Genomic DNA, 17,305 nt, shown 5'->3' on the forward strand with positions numbered 1-17,305 from the left:
CTCATTGTTCCCCCTGACAGCTTTTGTAGTCGGGAGAAAAAGTGACCTCTCCCCCCCACCCCCAATCCTCCCTTCTCCCCAGCATCTCCCAATTTCACCAACTACCCCCTCCTGTCCTCCCTGCCTCCCTTTACCCCTCTTCTCCCCTTTACCGTCGGTCCTCGCCACCACTGGTCCACACACACACACACACATTCCACAGGCGTAAAGGTCAAAGGGTGCAGCTGCCTCAATAAAGAGATGGGGGATGGAGAAGCGGGGGAGCGATGGAGAGGGAGGCGAGTGACTCATTCAGTTTGCTCCCTTTCTGCACCGGGCAGAAAGAGTTAGAGCATCAGGGTTGGGGGGCATTTTGGGGGCTGGCGGGGGGTTGTTAGGAAGAGGGGGAGATTGGCTGGTTCTTTGGGCTTGTTTTCCAGCATTTGGAATAGCAGTTGTTGTACCTCTTTCTCACACTCTGTTTACTCTCTTTGGCTGCAGCAGATGTAAACACAAGCGGTTGGTTACAGCGATTTACCAGAAAGGATCCTTGGCTGCGTCTTCATTGTGTTTATGATGAGCAACATGCTGGAGCTGCTGTTGGCTGATGGACAAAATCCTCCACCGCTTGCTTCCCCGACTTATGTTGGACGGGAAAAGGCCAATTTTGAATTCTAGAATCAGAAACTGGTCAGTCTCATCACCCATCTCTGACAAGGATTAAGGCGACATCCATACAACCTCATTCTAGTTAGAAAACTGCACTTTCAAACTAAAACAATCTCTGTCCACATAAGCGCTTTGGCTCCATATCAGTTTACATCCCCGTCCATGCTAACACGCCAGAATCCTGCACAACAGAATTTATCTGCACAACAGCTGTTAACAAAAAGTCTGCAACACTTGTAATTCATTATCCATGTTGCGTTCTACACTGGTAGCCTCGGCCAAAGCCGGTTGTGAGTGTCTACGTCATAGTTTCTAGAAATCTCTGTTCATGCTTGTCCCGACTAAGATGCTGGACCACAGTTTTCAAACTAAAATGAGGCCGGCAAACCTCTCTGTTTTTAGCAGCTGTAAAACTGGCGTTTTAAATCAGGCGTTTCTGTAGCAGACTTGATAGTATCATAGATGTAGCCTTAGATATCTGTCTTTTTCCTTTTCTAACCTGTCCAACCATTCCTTGTTGTGTCCATATACTTTATTCTCTGTCCCTTGTCTTTATTTTATATATAGAGAGAGAAATGATATGAGAGACAACAAAGGTCTGTGTCTGGATTTGATTGAGGACATTGCTCACAAGGTTTATCAATAAAAATAAATAAATAAACCATTTAACAAATTAATCTACAATAAAATGGAATTCAAACTTTCAAAGATAGCCCTAACCTCGCGTGTTCTTGAGGCCAACGATCCACTTTCTTGACAGTTAAACATGTGATCTACGCTGAACTCACACAAATGCGTTGGAAGCTCTAACCGAAACAGCGCTCGTCCACTTTAAATGTGTTGACGTCATGAGTTGCTGAACTGCATTGCAGTTCCGTTGCGTCACGTTGCTCACACTGCATGCAACTTTCCATGCGACAATGGAGGCACCAGCCAATCAAATCGTGTCAATGCAAAAGAGGTGGCAGAGGCAGCTGGGGAGCCTGGTGTCTGTTCATTGGGGATTTCATATGCTTAGCTTTAGAATTCAATTGATAGCTAGCGGGGCACGTTATCGAAAGCCGGCCAGTTTGTGTATCCCAAGCAAGAAACAGTGAGGCCCCTGAGAGTTGTCGAGTTTTGACTCACCTGCAGCCCCAGGACAGGCGTCTCTATCCCCCTCGTGATGTAATGTGACTGGTGGTGTTACAGCTGCAGGTTAAAAGGTCGGATGGCAAAGTCCCCAAACTGTTTCAGACACATTTCAAAACACTGAATCAAACATTGACTTGTGTGAGGATCCGAATGCAGACGATGCACAAGAGAGTTCAGATAAACCTGAACTTAACTTACAGCGTCGGTGCAGAGGGAGCCATATCAGGCAGAGGTATCCACAACACAGAGGGGAAAGTCAAAGAGTCAGTGTGGTCGTACATTCACAGGGAAGAAGAAACACAAGGAGAAATGTCTAACGAGGATTAAACCCTGGGGAAATGGTGGTAAAGAAGAAGTGAACCAAGAGACACTGAACACTGAACACACAGGTCAGGACCAACGGTGGTGAAACCAATCAGGTAATCAACCAAGAGCAGGAAAGCAGACAAAGACAGGAAGTGAAGTGCTCTGAAACCAGTACAAAATAAAAAAGGGGGTAATAATATCTGACTGAAAGACACAAAATGCAAAAACGACACGCAAGGAAAACAACAAGGCCAAAGTGAATTAATAGGCAAGTTTATTTATGTAGCACATGTGAAAACAACAGCAGCCAAAGTGCAATTAAATAAAAGAAGACATAATGGGAAATAAAAGAAAAGAATAAGACAACATAGATAGGAATGAAATGACAATAAAAACAATTAAATAAAAAAAAAAACATGCTTAAGAACACGAGAATCTTCAGTCTAGTCTTAAATATTTCAACAGAAGGGGAGGACTTTGTTGTAAAAGGTTTTTATTCACAACAAGGAACAGGGGTGGAATTTTTACGTCATGTCCAGGCTCTACATGCTGTGCCACCCCGCACCTGAACGCTTGATCTACCGAAGTTAAAGACTTATCTTACTAACAGTATAAACTATAGCTTAAAGACCGGAGAGGCCCAAAAATCTTGAATGGGGCTTTTTCGACTTGCTAGGAGTAATATTGCCACAGGGACACATCGTGGATCTGTGGTTGTTTGAAAAGGACACATTAACCTTTTCAAAACTGCCACTCTCATATGATGATTGATATTTTTAATATCAGAAACACCGTGGCGTGTTAGTGGAGGTGAAATATATTTGATTTAATATCTTTTAAAACACCTGGCTCCGGATCACAGTAGCCGTCCAGGGACTGAAACTTCTAAAATCAGGGAATGAGCCAGGGAGGAGAGAGAGAGAGCGAGAGAGAGAGGGAGAGAGGGAGAGACAGATTTTGAATGAAAAAAAAATTGTCTCTCACCGACTGCTACTACCTGCAAAAGCTAATGGGAGGCTCCCATGGTACAAGTGGTGTGAAATCCTTCTTGATGGATTGAAAAGTGTCTTTAGAGGATCCGAACGCTCGCCTTCTTGAGCACCTCAAAGGGTGTGGCGCTAACCGGGATGACTTTGGCATGATCGCGTTTAGACGTGGCTGGGTGAAAATTCAATCAGATCTCCTTTGAACGGGCTGCGCTTTGAACTCTGCCCGGGCGTCGTTTAGAGAAAAGGTCTCATGACACAATTTGATCGTGGAAACGTGTGCAGGTGGAAATCCACCTCCCCGTGGTTAGTCCCAAACTTTGAACTGAACATGAAAAACTTCCCAGCTCTTCATGCAACCTGTCATCTTGTTATGCACACACTTCCTCGCGGCAATGATGATGCATTAAAGACTTGAAATCGGTGTGACGTGCACCAATTTGTATGATGAAAACCACTCTATATCTTGCATGTTCACTTATTTTATGTTTTTTATTGCAAAACAGAATAAGTTGTCAATGTTAATTAGTTTGGCTTCAGAGTGCATAAAGTTCTAGTATATTTCTGTCAAATTGCAGGTGAAGTTGAACAGATCAAATGCAGCAGCTAATTCTTGGGGAGGAAAGCTGGTCTTTTCTCCCTCCTCTGCAGGAAGGTCAGGGACTGAACACTGAACCCAGCTGGAAATTCACAATCCAGAATCACAGAGAAGGCTTCGCGAGGGCTATCTGCATATTTTTTGCGCTTCACTCGCCTGAACTAGGTTTTTCATCTCAGTCGAGGAAAATGTATGCAAATCAAGTTGTGGCACAAACAAGCCCTCTACGACGAGCGCCGCTCATCCAAATAGAAGCCCCCTTCATCACCAATCGCGAGAGCAGAGCTGTTAAGACTAATCCAGCAAGTCTGGCACCCGTACACCCTAAAGCCCCCACGTAACCGGAGCTTTTTTTTCTCATCTGATTTGAAAATCTAAGATGGAAAAGCCTTTCTGTTCTCTGGCTGTCGCTGATGTAGGTCTGCAGTGACGTTGGAAACACTCAAATTGCACAAGGGGTTTCATGCTGTTTTGTAGATATCAGGGGTAGAAATATAGAACTATGGGGAAATTGTACGCCACCTTGATTCTTGATTTTCTCATTACTGCATTTTCTATAGTTTTGAATCTTTTTTCTGTCCTCTGATATTTGAGGGAAATATATTCTTTCAACTTTTATCTGATAGAGTAAGGTTTAGGGATGTATTCGCTTCTAAGGAACCCTTCATTTCAATAAAGATTTATTGGTAACCGTTTTCTTGTAATGTACCGTCAGTAACACAAATGTTTATTTTGTCACATTAAATCTGGAGCTGTGCTCAGTATGCAGTGATTGTTTCATCATTACCTGACTGGCGGTGCCTTGGGGCTTTGTGTCCCTTCACATGAATGTTCCGCTCTTTAAAGAGTGGGGAAGCGGCGGCGTGTGAAGCTGTACGACCAACGAGAAGCTAAGATGCTTCTCACAGGTTTGTGCAATAGTCCTGTAACACTGTGAAAGAAATCACCCTTCACAACTGCTGCACAACAGATCTGTACTTTCTGATTTGGCCGTTTTGTGTATTTTCCTACTGCAAACTGTCATCGAGTCCGGGCCTCGGCGTCTTGCTCAAGGACACTTCAGCAGAGTGGGTTTGTGAACAGTCAGCTGAAGGATTGTGGGTTTCTAACCACAGGACCACCCTGACACCAGTAACATAGCTGCTTTGGCAGAAAGCAAAAACATTCATGCAGTTTCACAATGAACTTGAAATCTAAGTAGATTTTTTTCTTCATCTATATATATATATATATATATAAATATATATATATATACACACTCCTATACATGTATGTATAAATGAGTTACTAATACAAACACACACATGCATACATATTTTATGTATGTGTGATGTTTGTGTGTGTGCATGCACGTCTGTCTATATATACACACACACACACAGCAGAAATATTATACTCATATATACACATGCATAAATGTATGTGTATATATAATACACATGTACACACACACACAGTTAACTGTCAGATGAAACAATAGAAGGGTGTTTTGGAAATAAACTTGACTCATGACACATCAGAACGTCTGGATTGTTTTTACTGGGTTAGATTGGAATTTCTCTGAGAATGTGGTTTATGTAAAGATATGCTCAGGTTTGTTTATTGGATCTGGGTGCCTGTGTGCGTGTGTCTGTCTGTGTGTGTGTGTGTGTGTGTGTGTGTGTGTGTGTGTGTGTGTGTGTGTGTGTGTGTGTGTGTGTGTGTGTGTGTGTGTGTGTGTGTGTGTGTGTGTGTGTGTGAGACAGTTATGGCTGGAGAGGTACTTCCACATTGTAATCTGTTACCTCGCCTGGATAAAAGTGTAATCACTGATTTCTTTTATCTTTATAACCAAACTACTTTCAGAGTCTAGCTTGAATTCTCCACATGACAAACTATGGATGCAGTGGGGGAAAACTGTACAATGTGGATTTCAGTTCTCAATCAGGCTTTGTCTTTGTTTGTGTCCCCATAAAAGAATGATGTACCATTAGCTGATGATGTACTCTTTGACCTTGGACATTGTGGTAGTACAGTTAGTATCACAACTTTACATATAAAGTTTGTGCAGAACTTTGCAGACAAACACGGTGTTTCATCTATTTCGTTGATTTTGGGAAGGGGAGTTTAGATTAAAAAAACCTGGTCTTATATCGAGTATCTCTCTTACCACAGCTCCGTGCACATCAGAGAAATCCAAAGCTTGACAGGCCTGCCGTGCCTCGTTACTGCTGCCGCGCTGTGATTGGGCTATCCCTGCCTGAGGGAGCGGTTGAGCAAATGATCAACCAAATGTCATTACTCTGAATATTGTGTTGGTCTTATTCGTGAACTCTACAAACACAGAGAGAGAGCAGAGGAGATCTTTCCAAAGCAGCTGAAGATCAACTTTAGGGGCAGCGCTTTTTAACTGAACACAAGCTACTTTATGTCCTGCAGCCTCAGTGTGTGTGTGTGTGAGTGTGTGTGTGTGTGTGTGTGTGTGAGGCGGAGGGGGGTGGCGGATTACACAGCGAGTGGTTTGCGTGACAAGCAGGCATTACCCAACTTTTTGCCTGTCCCCAATGACGAGGGCTACAGTGGTGCTATCCACTCAGGGATATTAACAAATCAATCATCTGAAATTAATGCTGTTATATCCTCCAGCCAAACGCCTACATGCACAACACCCAGCCCACCCCACCCTAACCCTAACCCCCAACTGTGCGACCAAGCTCTTTCCTAACCGTCTTTCCCGTCCCTCCCTCTGCCCCTCGCTCTCTCTGCATTTGCAGCTGCACTCGTCAGCCGGGCCTGTTATTACCGGTAACACATTTTGTCACTCTTGAGAAACGGTGTAAGGAGCGAGAGCAGGAGAAAAAAAAACCCACGAGGGGAAAGATTGCGTTGGAAAATGGTGTCGGGCAAAGAGAAGTGCGAGGGGAAATGCTACCACTGTAAAATCATGGATTCTCTGCCGTGGTTTAATTACTCTCTGCCACGAGCTGCCTGTCCGCCTCCAGCACCGGCCACGCACGGAAAAGGTCTTTGCATCCAATCAAACAGCTTGACCTTTTAACCCTTCATCTCTTCTCCAATCATGACATGACATTTCAGGTCTGTCAGGTGCGAACCGTCCCTGCACTCTGCGCCTCTGCGCCGCTTCCCCCCCCCGCGTGAGGTGTTAAGGCGCGGCACTACATTAATCACACAGACGCTGTAATCACAGCAGTTTCACCCTGATATCCGTATGCAGATTCCTGGGTGCACTTCTTTGATTTAGAGCGCTGTCTCCGTCTATCTCCGCTTCTCCCTCACTCTCCTCTTATCCTTGACCTTCGCTCATTCCCATGGTAACTGCGTCTTACTCGAGGATTGTTCCCATGCTGAGTCAAGTGGGCCAATCCTCGCGTTTTAAGTTGCACATCAGCGGCGGCGCTTTTCAAAATCTAATTTAAGGGATTATCTCTCTATTGATTTCACTTAAAACTGATTCTTTTCTCTTCCCGTCCTTCTGCGGCGGCGATAAAGTATCGGCGAAAGGAAGCGCGCGCGTTTGTGTGTGTGCAACTTATCAAGCGTTCCCTTCCTCCGTGGACTTGAAGGGGGGAGGCTCAGTCGTCTCACTTGGCAACGCAGAGAGCGCGCGTTCCTCTTTGTGTGCTTGTGCGTGCGCCGTTCCAACTTTTGGCGCCTATCTGCATCTGTCTGTGTGTGCTCATGTGGCACACACACACACACACACACGCGGCTATCATCCTCCGTGGCATTAATATTCATCTGTGTGTGCATTGAGCAGAACAGATTAGCAGGAGTAATGATGAGCATGTAATGATAAGGGGACCACAGCGATCCCGATAGTCTAAACAGGCCTACTTTAAACCCGACTGGAAAGAAGCAAGCAAACTCATTACAGCTTAACAGCCATTAGATTAGCATTAGTTCCTCTTTGAGGGGAATATGGATGCTGGTTTCCATGGATTAGCGACAGTGGTGAGAGATTCAAGGAGCATCACCACTACCCGTTAGCGATTGGTTGGCAGCAAGTAGCCATTTCCTAACAATATCCAATATTGACTGGGTTCTAGCAATCAGTTAGGTATTACACAGAATTTATCAGCAACTAACAGGCTGGCAAGTGTTTCCCTGACTTTAGCGGTGCTGTGACAAGTTTACTACATAATCTAATATATAATTAGGTAAAGTTATACTCTATATACTTGCTTTTAAGCAGTAGTGGCATCACTTTATTTTAAGTTTTGTGAGAAAATGATTTGTAGTTGTCGGCTCATGTCATATCATTTTGTATCCTTTTGGAGGATCATACCAATTTTACAGTCAAATAAAGCATCATCCATGTTTCGGAGTAGAGATGGAGAGAATTTGAGTTCATTCCAGTTCCATTGTCAATCTGCTCCTTCACTAACTTTGAAAAGGCCACGTATGTTTGATGGTGTAGACTTTGCTGCGTTAAGCCTTGCACATCCGCACGGGGGTTTAGAGGGACTCAGGGTATATGTGATGTCAGAGGTGTAAATGTAGGTGTGTGGCTGAGGGCTAACCAGAACATCGGGTGTTCGATCCCAGTCTTCCTCATCTGCGAAGTGTCCTTGGGCCCGAATTGCCCCTTATAGAAAAAGTGCTGCCCCATAGCACTATATGAATGTAGGTGCAAGGCCAACACACAGAAACAACTATTCACACCCATATTCACACTTTTAAAACCAATCTGCATGTCTTTGGACTGTGTTAGGAAGCAGCAGTATCTCCACCACACCACCATGTCAGGTGGTACTTGTAGATATTTATCTTATTAACATTTATTATTTAATGGTGGCTGCTGAGGAGAGCAGCGTCACTGACTGAACGTAGATTAGCAGTTTTAGCAGGTTACTGGTGAATGGATGTTTACCATTTACTGCCAGTCTTCATTGTGCTTGGTCCTCAGCTACAGAGACAGGTTGTCATGGCAGAGGCAGTGACAAGGGTCTACCCAGATCAATATGGCAGTGCATACGGTCGCATTGGTCTGCGGACCTGTGCGGCTGTTTGCCGAGTTGGTTGGATGAGTGCATGTCACTGTGTGTGTGTGTGTGTGTGTGTGTGGCGCATGTAATCTACTCTCACACATCACAGATCAAAGTCCATAGGCAGCTGCCTGGTCATCGCACCCTAGGCCACCCTGATGGCACACCATGCTCTTGAAGGACCTCAAACACACACACACACACACGGGCACCCAGATGAAACAAATTTTGGACAAGATGCTAACAGTTACCATAGAAACATGACACAAAGCTGGAGGCAGAGAAGGGGGGAAATAGAGGAGGAAGAGGGGTGTCGAGAGGGAGACGGCGAACAAAATCAGCTCTGTCAATACGTTGCCAAGCAACACTCGACACTAACGAAGCCGGGTTTGATAACTTGTTGATAACACCAGTGGGAGAACAAGTGTGTGTGTGTGTGTGAGATGGCAGTGTTATTAGCAGAGGCCGTGAAAGAGCCCCTGCTGAGACAGGCCCAAAGCAGAGATAAGGGGAGAGACCTTCTATTAAAGGCAGGGTTACCAGTGGGCCCCAGGAACTCTCTCTTACACACACTTACACACACACACACAAAAGACCCCAGCAGACCCTCATACAATAATGAATCACACAACACGACCAAAAGATTGGTGCTTAAACATTTTTGTTTGTTTTTTTATTCAACCTTTTTTTTCCAAACCAGGAATGTACTAGTTTTTTCCTCTCTTTAGAGGTGTGTTTAGGGGGATTTGGGGAGGAAGGAAGGAGGGTGTGTGGGAGGGGGGTATGTTCTGGGGTCGCCATGATGAGTAGACAAGGGTGGAGAGAGAGAGGAAGAGGAGGAGAGGACCACAAGAAAAAAACTAAAACTTCTCACACAGTTGTCCCAAATACAAAGTCTCAACACGTCACATACGAGAGTCACCTTGCTCCACGGCCTCCGCTGGCTGGCTATTGGCACAAAGAAACACACAAACACACACACGCACATTTACACGCACACACACACACACTTTCACCAACAGAGAGGTGAGGGAGCTCGGCGGTGGCTGCTTTGTTTCTCTCTCTCCCCGTGTTTTCCATAGAAACAGCACTCTCGTCTCTTTTCAACATGACAACCAGCGGCCGTGTCCATGGTTTTTAGAAAAAGCCTACATGTTGGGTCGACCCAGTCAAACACAAACGGTGAGAGCCAGAGACACACAACTTTTGAAATAACATCGACATGAAAATCAAACAATAAGAGAAACAAAAACAACTGAGTCCAAGAGATACTTGACATTCTGCTGAGAGGGAGGGGTAGAGGGAGCGAGATGGACTGAAAACGGGGCAGTGGCCTCTTCGTCGGAGTCGCCGCCGAAAAGTCAGTTTTCGTATCTCCCCCCTCGTGGCAGCAGCCATTTTTAGCATGAAAATACTGTCATTTTGGATCGGAGCGCTCCAAAGAGATGCACAAGTTGTCGAAGAGAGAGTAACAGACACTTCATTTTGGCTTGGAGGATTATTTTAGGTACTTTGAGCATGTTTAAATAGACACAGACTTAACAGCTTACATTTAAACAAAACAGAAAGAAAAAAAAAAAACAAGTCGGTAGTTGTACAAAAAAGAAGAATTTGAGGTGTTTTCCTCTCGTTCTGTCTTTGAAATCAATCGATACAGTCAAATGCAACCCCTGGTATAAAAACATCATCATCATGTGTTGAACAAAGTCAATTTGGACAAATGTGACACTTAAGTATGAAAGATATCTCATTATATGATGTTAGATACTGATACAAAACACAGCTGAGAAATGTCGAAAGGTCCAGATTTAACACTGGCGTCACACAGAAAACATGGCTACATCACTTGAGGCCTTACATGTGTGTGTGTGTGTGTGTGTGAAAATTAAAATCTGAATAAAAGCGTAAGCTCTCCACTGCCACCCAGTTTACACATAAGCCATAAACATGTTTGAGCAACACAAAACAGCTTTATTAGTATGCACATGAGAACATATTGCACCTCTGAAACACGGCGTCGTGTTATTGCCCTCCAAGGTCGAGGTGCTGGGCACTAGCGTGTTTGTGTGTGCGTTTGTGCGAGGGCGTGAGGGTGCGAGCAAGAGAACACACACCGCACACAAGCCCTCGTTTCATCCCTCCCATGTCCATTGGGTTAGTCTTAATCACAGAAATACAGAGTCATGTGAAAGCAATCGGCATTTTTTTGTCGAGTGTGGATGAAAAGTGTGTGTGTGCGTGTTTGTGTGGGGGCAGGCGGGAGCGAGAGAGAATGTATGTCATTCAATGCAATCAGTAGGCATTTGTGACAGTCATTAGAAGGTGTGAAATTTGTGTTGGGGTGTGTGTGTGTCGAACAGAGTGTACTGACTGCCTGGGGGGGTGGGGGGGTTCTCTTGTGTGTGTCCGCGGCTAGCAGTGCACTGTGTGTGCTTTTGTAGTAAATGTGTGTGTGTGTGCGTTTGTGTGACACAGAGACGCGTTTCAACACAACAAATTTCGGCGGAAAAGAGGAGCAAATCTGAAATGTGCCACCTAACGTTAACGTAAAGTGTGACAGTAGATGTGTGTGTGTCTGTGTGAGTGTGAGTGTGAGAGAGGGAGAGAGAGAGAGAGAGAGAGAGAGAGAGAGAGAGAGAGAGAGAGAGAGAGAGAGAGAGAATGTGATGGGATCTCTCCTTTCCACAGTTAGAGTCCAACTCCTCCGAAAATCCATTTTGGCCGTCGTTCCGTCGCCTCTGTCCGGGCGGCTCAGACCCTCCATTTGAAGAAAAGGTGTCTCTCCTTCACCAGCCACTCTTTTATCTGCTCTCACCATCCTTCCCTCCTCGGGATCCTTCATCTCTCACTCCTGCCGCTCCTCATCCTACCCTCCCTTTCTGCTTCTTTTTCTTCGGCGTGCCATTCCGTCAGTCTTTTCTTCCCTCGTCTCCCTCCCTTTCTCCTTTTTTTTTTTTTTTAAAGTTCTGCATTCAGACGCTGCTTTATTCCTCCTCCCCAGACAGCACTCTCTCTTGCCCTGTTCTTTTTCCTTTATTCTTCTTTTTTTTTTTATTTCATCCCCTCTCGCCACCGCCGCACCCCCCCCACACACACACACACACGCACCCTCCCCGCCATCACCGCCTCCCCCGCCTCCCCCGTGCCCCTCACTTCTTTTCACTTCTGCAGTTTGAAAAAAAGCGTTTGAAAAAAAAAAAAACTTTCATAGATGGTTCTACCTCAACACTTCCACAAACGAGGTCTAAACTTCAAAACTACGGCATAGTACAAGGAGCTATAAAAATATACACAGAGTTCAGAGACCCTAGAGGGGAGGGAGGGAGGGAGAGAGAGGGAGGGAGGTGGGGGAGTGAATGAGAGAGGGAAGAGAGGAAGAGAGAAACAACCTCTGTTCGCCAGGAAATTTAAAAAAAGGGATTAAATTAATATACAACCGAAGGGGAACAGAAAGGAAAGAAGGTCGTTTTAAGTTGTGAAAAAGAAAACAGCAGATAAAAATGTCTATCAACAGAAGTGTACTTTATCAGAGTGGGTAAAAATAACGAAACAATAGAAAACTGAAGAAAACATCTAGAAATTATTTACTGGATATTCATATATATAATCTATAAGTGTTGATAGTGATAAAAAATCTCACTTTTTTTGATATTTGCTCACTATTTTGTGTTTTGGTATTTAAGACAAGTCTAAAGAACGCACGCACGCACGCACGCACAGTCGCTCACGCACAAAGCTTAAACACACACGCGCCGGCTAAACACACGCGTATGCAAACCTGCTGTACTGAAGCGCGCTAACTGCACGCACACGTCTAATGTGGAGCAGCAGCGCCATAATTATTATCCAAGTCCTATGCACACTCACTCAGCAGCACACACACACATAAACACACACACATTATTAAAATATACAAGATTCTGAGTGTCACCGATTGGTCAGACCTCCTCAGGCCCCGGCCCGGTCATGTGACCGTCGCCCAGGCTTGCTGATTGGTTGAGTCTGAGGCCCCTGTTTCCTCAGAAGAAACAAACACAAACAAACTAGAATCCTATTGGTGAGTTAGTGGCAGGGGCCGGTCTCTGGTTGGCTGACGGAGCTCTGAGGGGCGGGATGGTGGAATAGGCAGGTAGGGCCTCCGGGAATCAGAGTTCTCTGGCGCTAAGTGGGTTCAGGGGTGTAGTTTTTTTTTTTTGTTGCTCTTGTAGTTCTTTTCTTTTTTTAAAACATCGCGAGTCCCAACACCAGGTCCATACTCCTCGAAAAAGAGTGTGTGCTGCACACGCACACTGGCGTTTTGGGGAACAACTCTTCTATTCAGCACGGGTGGGGCTCGTTTAGCTCTGAGTTAACAAGAGGGGGGCACTCAGAGGCTCTCGCCCATTCGTGAGGGCCTTGTTAAGAAGGGCTGTGTACGGTTACGACATCGCCCTTAACACACACTGTGTGGCCCAGTTGTGTGAGGATGGGGTCGGGGGTGCTTTATTCAGCGAGAAACGCAACTGTGGCCAGGGGTGTGGGCTCACGGGGGAGTGAGAGGGTTCCATGGGGCGACACTAGTCGTATTGAGGGGTTCAGGGTCGGAGCTGTGATGGCGAGCTTCGCTGTGGCTTCATTTGGAGCAGGGGATTTGTTGGTAATGGGTGGAGGGAGGTGGGTGTGTCCAGTCAGCCGGAGAAGAGGCCGTCTCATACTTTGTAGTAGATGTTGGCTGGGCTCTGAGGCGGCATCTCCTGGACGATGTAGACGGGGTGTCCATAGTCCCCGCTCACCTTCTCGTAGTGCGGGCAGTAGGCTGAGTCCGACGTCCGCAGGGGGATGATGATGTCGCTGGGCTCTGAGCCGTTGTTGTTGGAGCTACTGAGGCCCATGCCGCCGCCGCCTCCCCGCTTGGGGCTGGTGAGCGAGGACAGCGACAGCGGTGGGTGGTGGGTGTCCGAGTGCTTGGCGTGCCGCCGCCGGTAGCACACCACGCAGATCACGGCTGTCACCAGCAGGAGAAAGGCGGAGCCTCCTGCGGCGCCGGCGATGACGGCGATGTTGGAGGTTTGAAAGGGTCCGTTTTCACCACCGCCCTCGTTCCCGAAGCTGTTGGGTCTTTGAGACTGGGTGGAGTTCCCCGCGGCGCCTGAAACACACAGCATAAGTATCTTAGGGCAATAGCCACGGCATCACAAGTTTCTCCCAGTCTTTCCCTTTAGATTTATATGATTTAACTATGCATATTAATCATCAGGGCAATAACACAGTTGGCTTTCATAATTTGTGCTTGCACGGGCCTTTAAATAAACATACCAATCCTTATGGCTCCGCACCACAATAACATGAGTGATGGTGCTGCTTTGGCTCGGCGAGGGAACACTGCAGAGATTTAACCCAGCGGAATGCAGCAAATCTCACAGCAGCTTATATGTGGTTTCTTTATTGATGTGATAAAGTGGACAGCAGCGCATATAAAATGAAGAGGCATATCCGCAGACCCTGTGTGTGAGTGTGAGCTGTACACTCCTGTGGACAGCCTGGCGAAGCCGCAGTTATGTATCAAGGTAACACACTCTATTGCCCAAACCCTAACAACTGTATTTACTTAGCGTTACAGGCCGCCACATGAAGAGGGCCTCTTCCCTGCTCTGCTGCGACCACCAGACCACACAGTCCGCCTGCCTGCCTGTCTTCTCATCTGTCTGTCACACTATCTGTCTGTCTGTTGTGTGTCTGCCTGAAACCCAAGATCCTCACAGCCTCCGAACTCACAGGTTTCTCTGCAGGAGGTCGGGTCAGAAGCCAGCAGGTGGATGATGGAGTCTGGAGTTGTGTGTGTGTGTGTGTGTGTGTGTGTGTGTGTGTGTGTGCACCGGGCCGGGCACCGGACCGTGTGCATGTGTGTGGCAAACTGGTTAAGGCCAGTAATGCGAGTCCCAGCTACACAGAGCATTTGGATTGGCCTATCATTATTCTTGGCACACATCCTTTTCTTTTCTCCCCGTCTGTCTCTCTCTCTCTCTCTCTCTCGCGCGCGCGTCTCCTCCGCTTCCTCTCTCTGTGGTTCTCTCTATCTTCTGGGTTATTGTAGCCGTAATGACCTACCTTGCTCTGAGCTCAGCGCCTAGCAACACAAGCGCACATACGGACACACGCACGCCGCGATGTGGACGTACACTACCGTGCGTGCAAGCACACCTCATCCCCCCGGCTGCTATAGGCCTCCCGTCGCGCTGGGCTGACTGGGAACAAAGCGCTAATGCCGGACGTCGATTACAGTCCCTTCTCCTCCTCTGCTTTCTTCCTCCCTCCATTAACCCGACATCCCTCATTCTCCATCTCCATTATGGCCGCAGCCTTTCACCGTTCTCTTTATTATATCCTCTTCCTTCACCTCTCCTCCTCTGCCTCCTCTTCTCGCTCCCCCTATTTCCTACCCTCCTTTTTTTGTCACACAAGTTCAGACTTTGATTCCTCCCTCTCCCCTCGCGTCTCTCTTTTGTTTTTAACTCATCAGGGAATCAACCTTGGAGAGAGAGGGGCAGCAGGTGATGAAAGAACAGAGTCTGGGTGGTAACAGAGTCTTTAGCTTGTTTTTCAGCCAGCTGTGCTTACCTTACTTTTTCTCGAGTATAAATCCCATTTCAGGAGGACATACTCGGCTTTGGAACGGGTTTATTATGCTCGGGACAGTATCATGTCTCCATTCTGTGCACACATCTATCACAGACCGCTCCCTTCTCTGTCGCATTTTGTCTTATTTCCTTGTTTTTCCTTGTCTGATTCAAGAATCTAAGGACAGAGGGTTTTGTCGTTCTGAAAATATTCTTAATCCCCTGAAGGCAAATTTGTGATTTGTGATATCGGGCTGCATACATAAGATTTAACTCTAAACTGTTGCACATGTTTTATGCAACAGAGTGAATCAGTGCGTGTTCCCATCAACTATCTGTAAATAAACGCATCCAAGAGGATGTGACAAGGTTTCATAAGTAGCACCAGTACCTCTGACGCATCATGGCTGCTTCCCACATAAGGTGCCATGTGTGTTTTTTTTAAAAAAACAGTTAATTTGTCTCTTCCTGTCCATGTGTACTGATGGTTTATCAACTGCCACAGTGACATAAGAGGGGTCCTCCATGTGCACCAGGAACAGGAGCGGTTGTGTACACTCCTGACAGAAGACCCATATTAAGCCCCTTTTCCACTGGTGAAAAAAAAAACACTAACATCTGGCTTTTGTGTGCAATGTGAGTGGAGACAATCTTTTCACATCGCACTTTTTCCTGTGTGTCTTAACCACCGACTTGTACTTGATGTCTGGCTTCAATATCAGACCATGAGGTGAGAGTAACAGCGTTGCATAAACATCTTTACCATGGAAAATGTTAAATATTTGGGGTGTAGCAGAGTCAAAGAATCGTTGTTTTTGTTTCACATGATCTGAGTCAACTGTAAATGTATATTTTTTGTTATTGTCTCGTGTCGGCCTTTTGGAGGGAGGTTCAGCTCATGCGTAATGCAATGAATTTGAATACAACTTCTCTGTTGTACGAGGCCATGTTAAAGAAACAAGTATAAACCTGATCACTTTGTTCGGAGTATATTTTCTTTTAAAGCTGTGAGATGAGGACTCTTAAAATATCCACCAATTTTAAATGATTGTTAAACACTATTATATATTGGAAGGATGATGGGCCTGATGATATTTGCAGCAATGATGTATGGTTTGTTTGTTTGTTTGTGATCGGAGTTTGTGTTTGTTTTGTAGTTATTGTGTTTTGTGTCATATTTTCTGTCTAGTTAATAATTTGAAAAAGCCTATTCACCCTGTACCTCTGGCAAAGACTGATGAAAACATATTGCAGAAAAACTACTGTACCCACACTGCATTGCAGTTTATAGGAAAATCCTGCTATTTGGCTTTGCCCAGGCAACAATCGACTGGATTACTTTGATAAGGAGGAGACAAATCTGAATCTGGTTGAGAGTCTCGATCCTGAGTGCTCTCTGATATTTGTTTACATCCCTGGAGAGGATCAGATGGACCAAACAGACAAAAGAAGAGCTGAATCACCAGCAACACTCCACTGGCTGAGACGATTTCCAAGTGCATTCACTGGAGGATTAGAAATTCTGTCTCAACTGTCACACCAGGACTCACAACAGTTATTTCAAATATGCGGTAAAGTGTGTTAATATGTCCTTGTCTGGGTGTTAAACACGTATAAAATCCCTCATTATGTGTGAGTGATGTAAATCAGTCTTCATTCAGGCAAAAAAAACCCACAATGCATACCACTGCTGCTCACTTCACACGTACAGCCTTCACCTTCTCGTATGTGAGGTACGCACCAGTGGTTGGGAAAATGTGCAAATGCACCGATTCGCACATTTGCTATAGTATGCAAATTCACCACCGAGGAAGAAAAGGGAAGAGATGAACGCGACTGAGAGAGAATCCTATTCTTTCTCCTCCGCTGAGACACTTTGAGGTAGAGCCTCTCTCCGTTTTCATCTCCTTGTTCTATTCCCCTCTCCTCTTTGCTTTTCAATTATTCCTCTCTTTCTCTTCCTGATGTGCCTCCCGCTTCTACCCGCTCTGTTCCATCACTCCCTTACGTCTCTTCTCCTCTCAGCCCTCATCTTTCCGTAATTCCCATCGT

General features: G+C 45.8%; 1 protein-coding gene across 2 annotated transcripts in view; it reads right to left on the reverse strand.

Moving 5' to 3' along the window:
• Positions 1–10,140: 10,140 nt before the first annotated feature.
• The window catches only part of efnb3b (ephrin-B3b), an 80,506-nt gene continuing 73,341 nt past the window's right edge, over positions 10,141–17,305 (reverse strand). For both annotated transcript variants that reach the window (XM_035149395.2, XM_035149394.2), the window contains one exon: positions 10,141–13,785. In XM_035149395.2, coding sequence (XP_035005286.1) covers positions 13,346–13,785 — 440 coding nt within the window. In that variant the 3' untranslated portion in view covers positions 10,141–13,345. The remainder of the gene's footprint in view (positions 13,786–17,305) is intronic.

The sequence above is a fragment of the Hippoglossus stenolepis genome, chromosome 23 (assembly GCF_022539355.2).
Source record: "Hippoglossus stenolepis isolate QCI-W04-F060 chromosome 23, HSTE1.2, whole genome shotgun sequence".
NCBI classification, from domain to species: Eukaryota; Metazoa; Chordata; class Actinopteri; order Pleuronectiformes; family Pleuronectidae; genus Hippoglossus; species Hippoglossus stenolepis.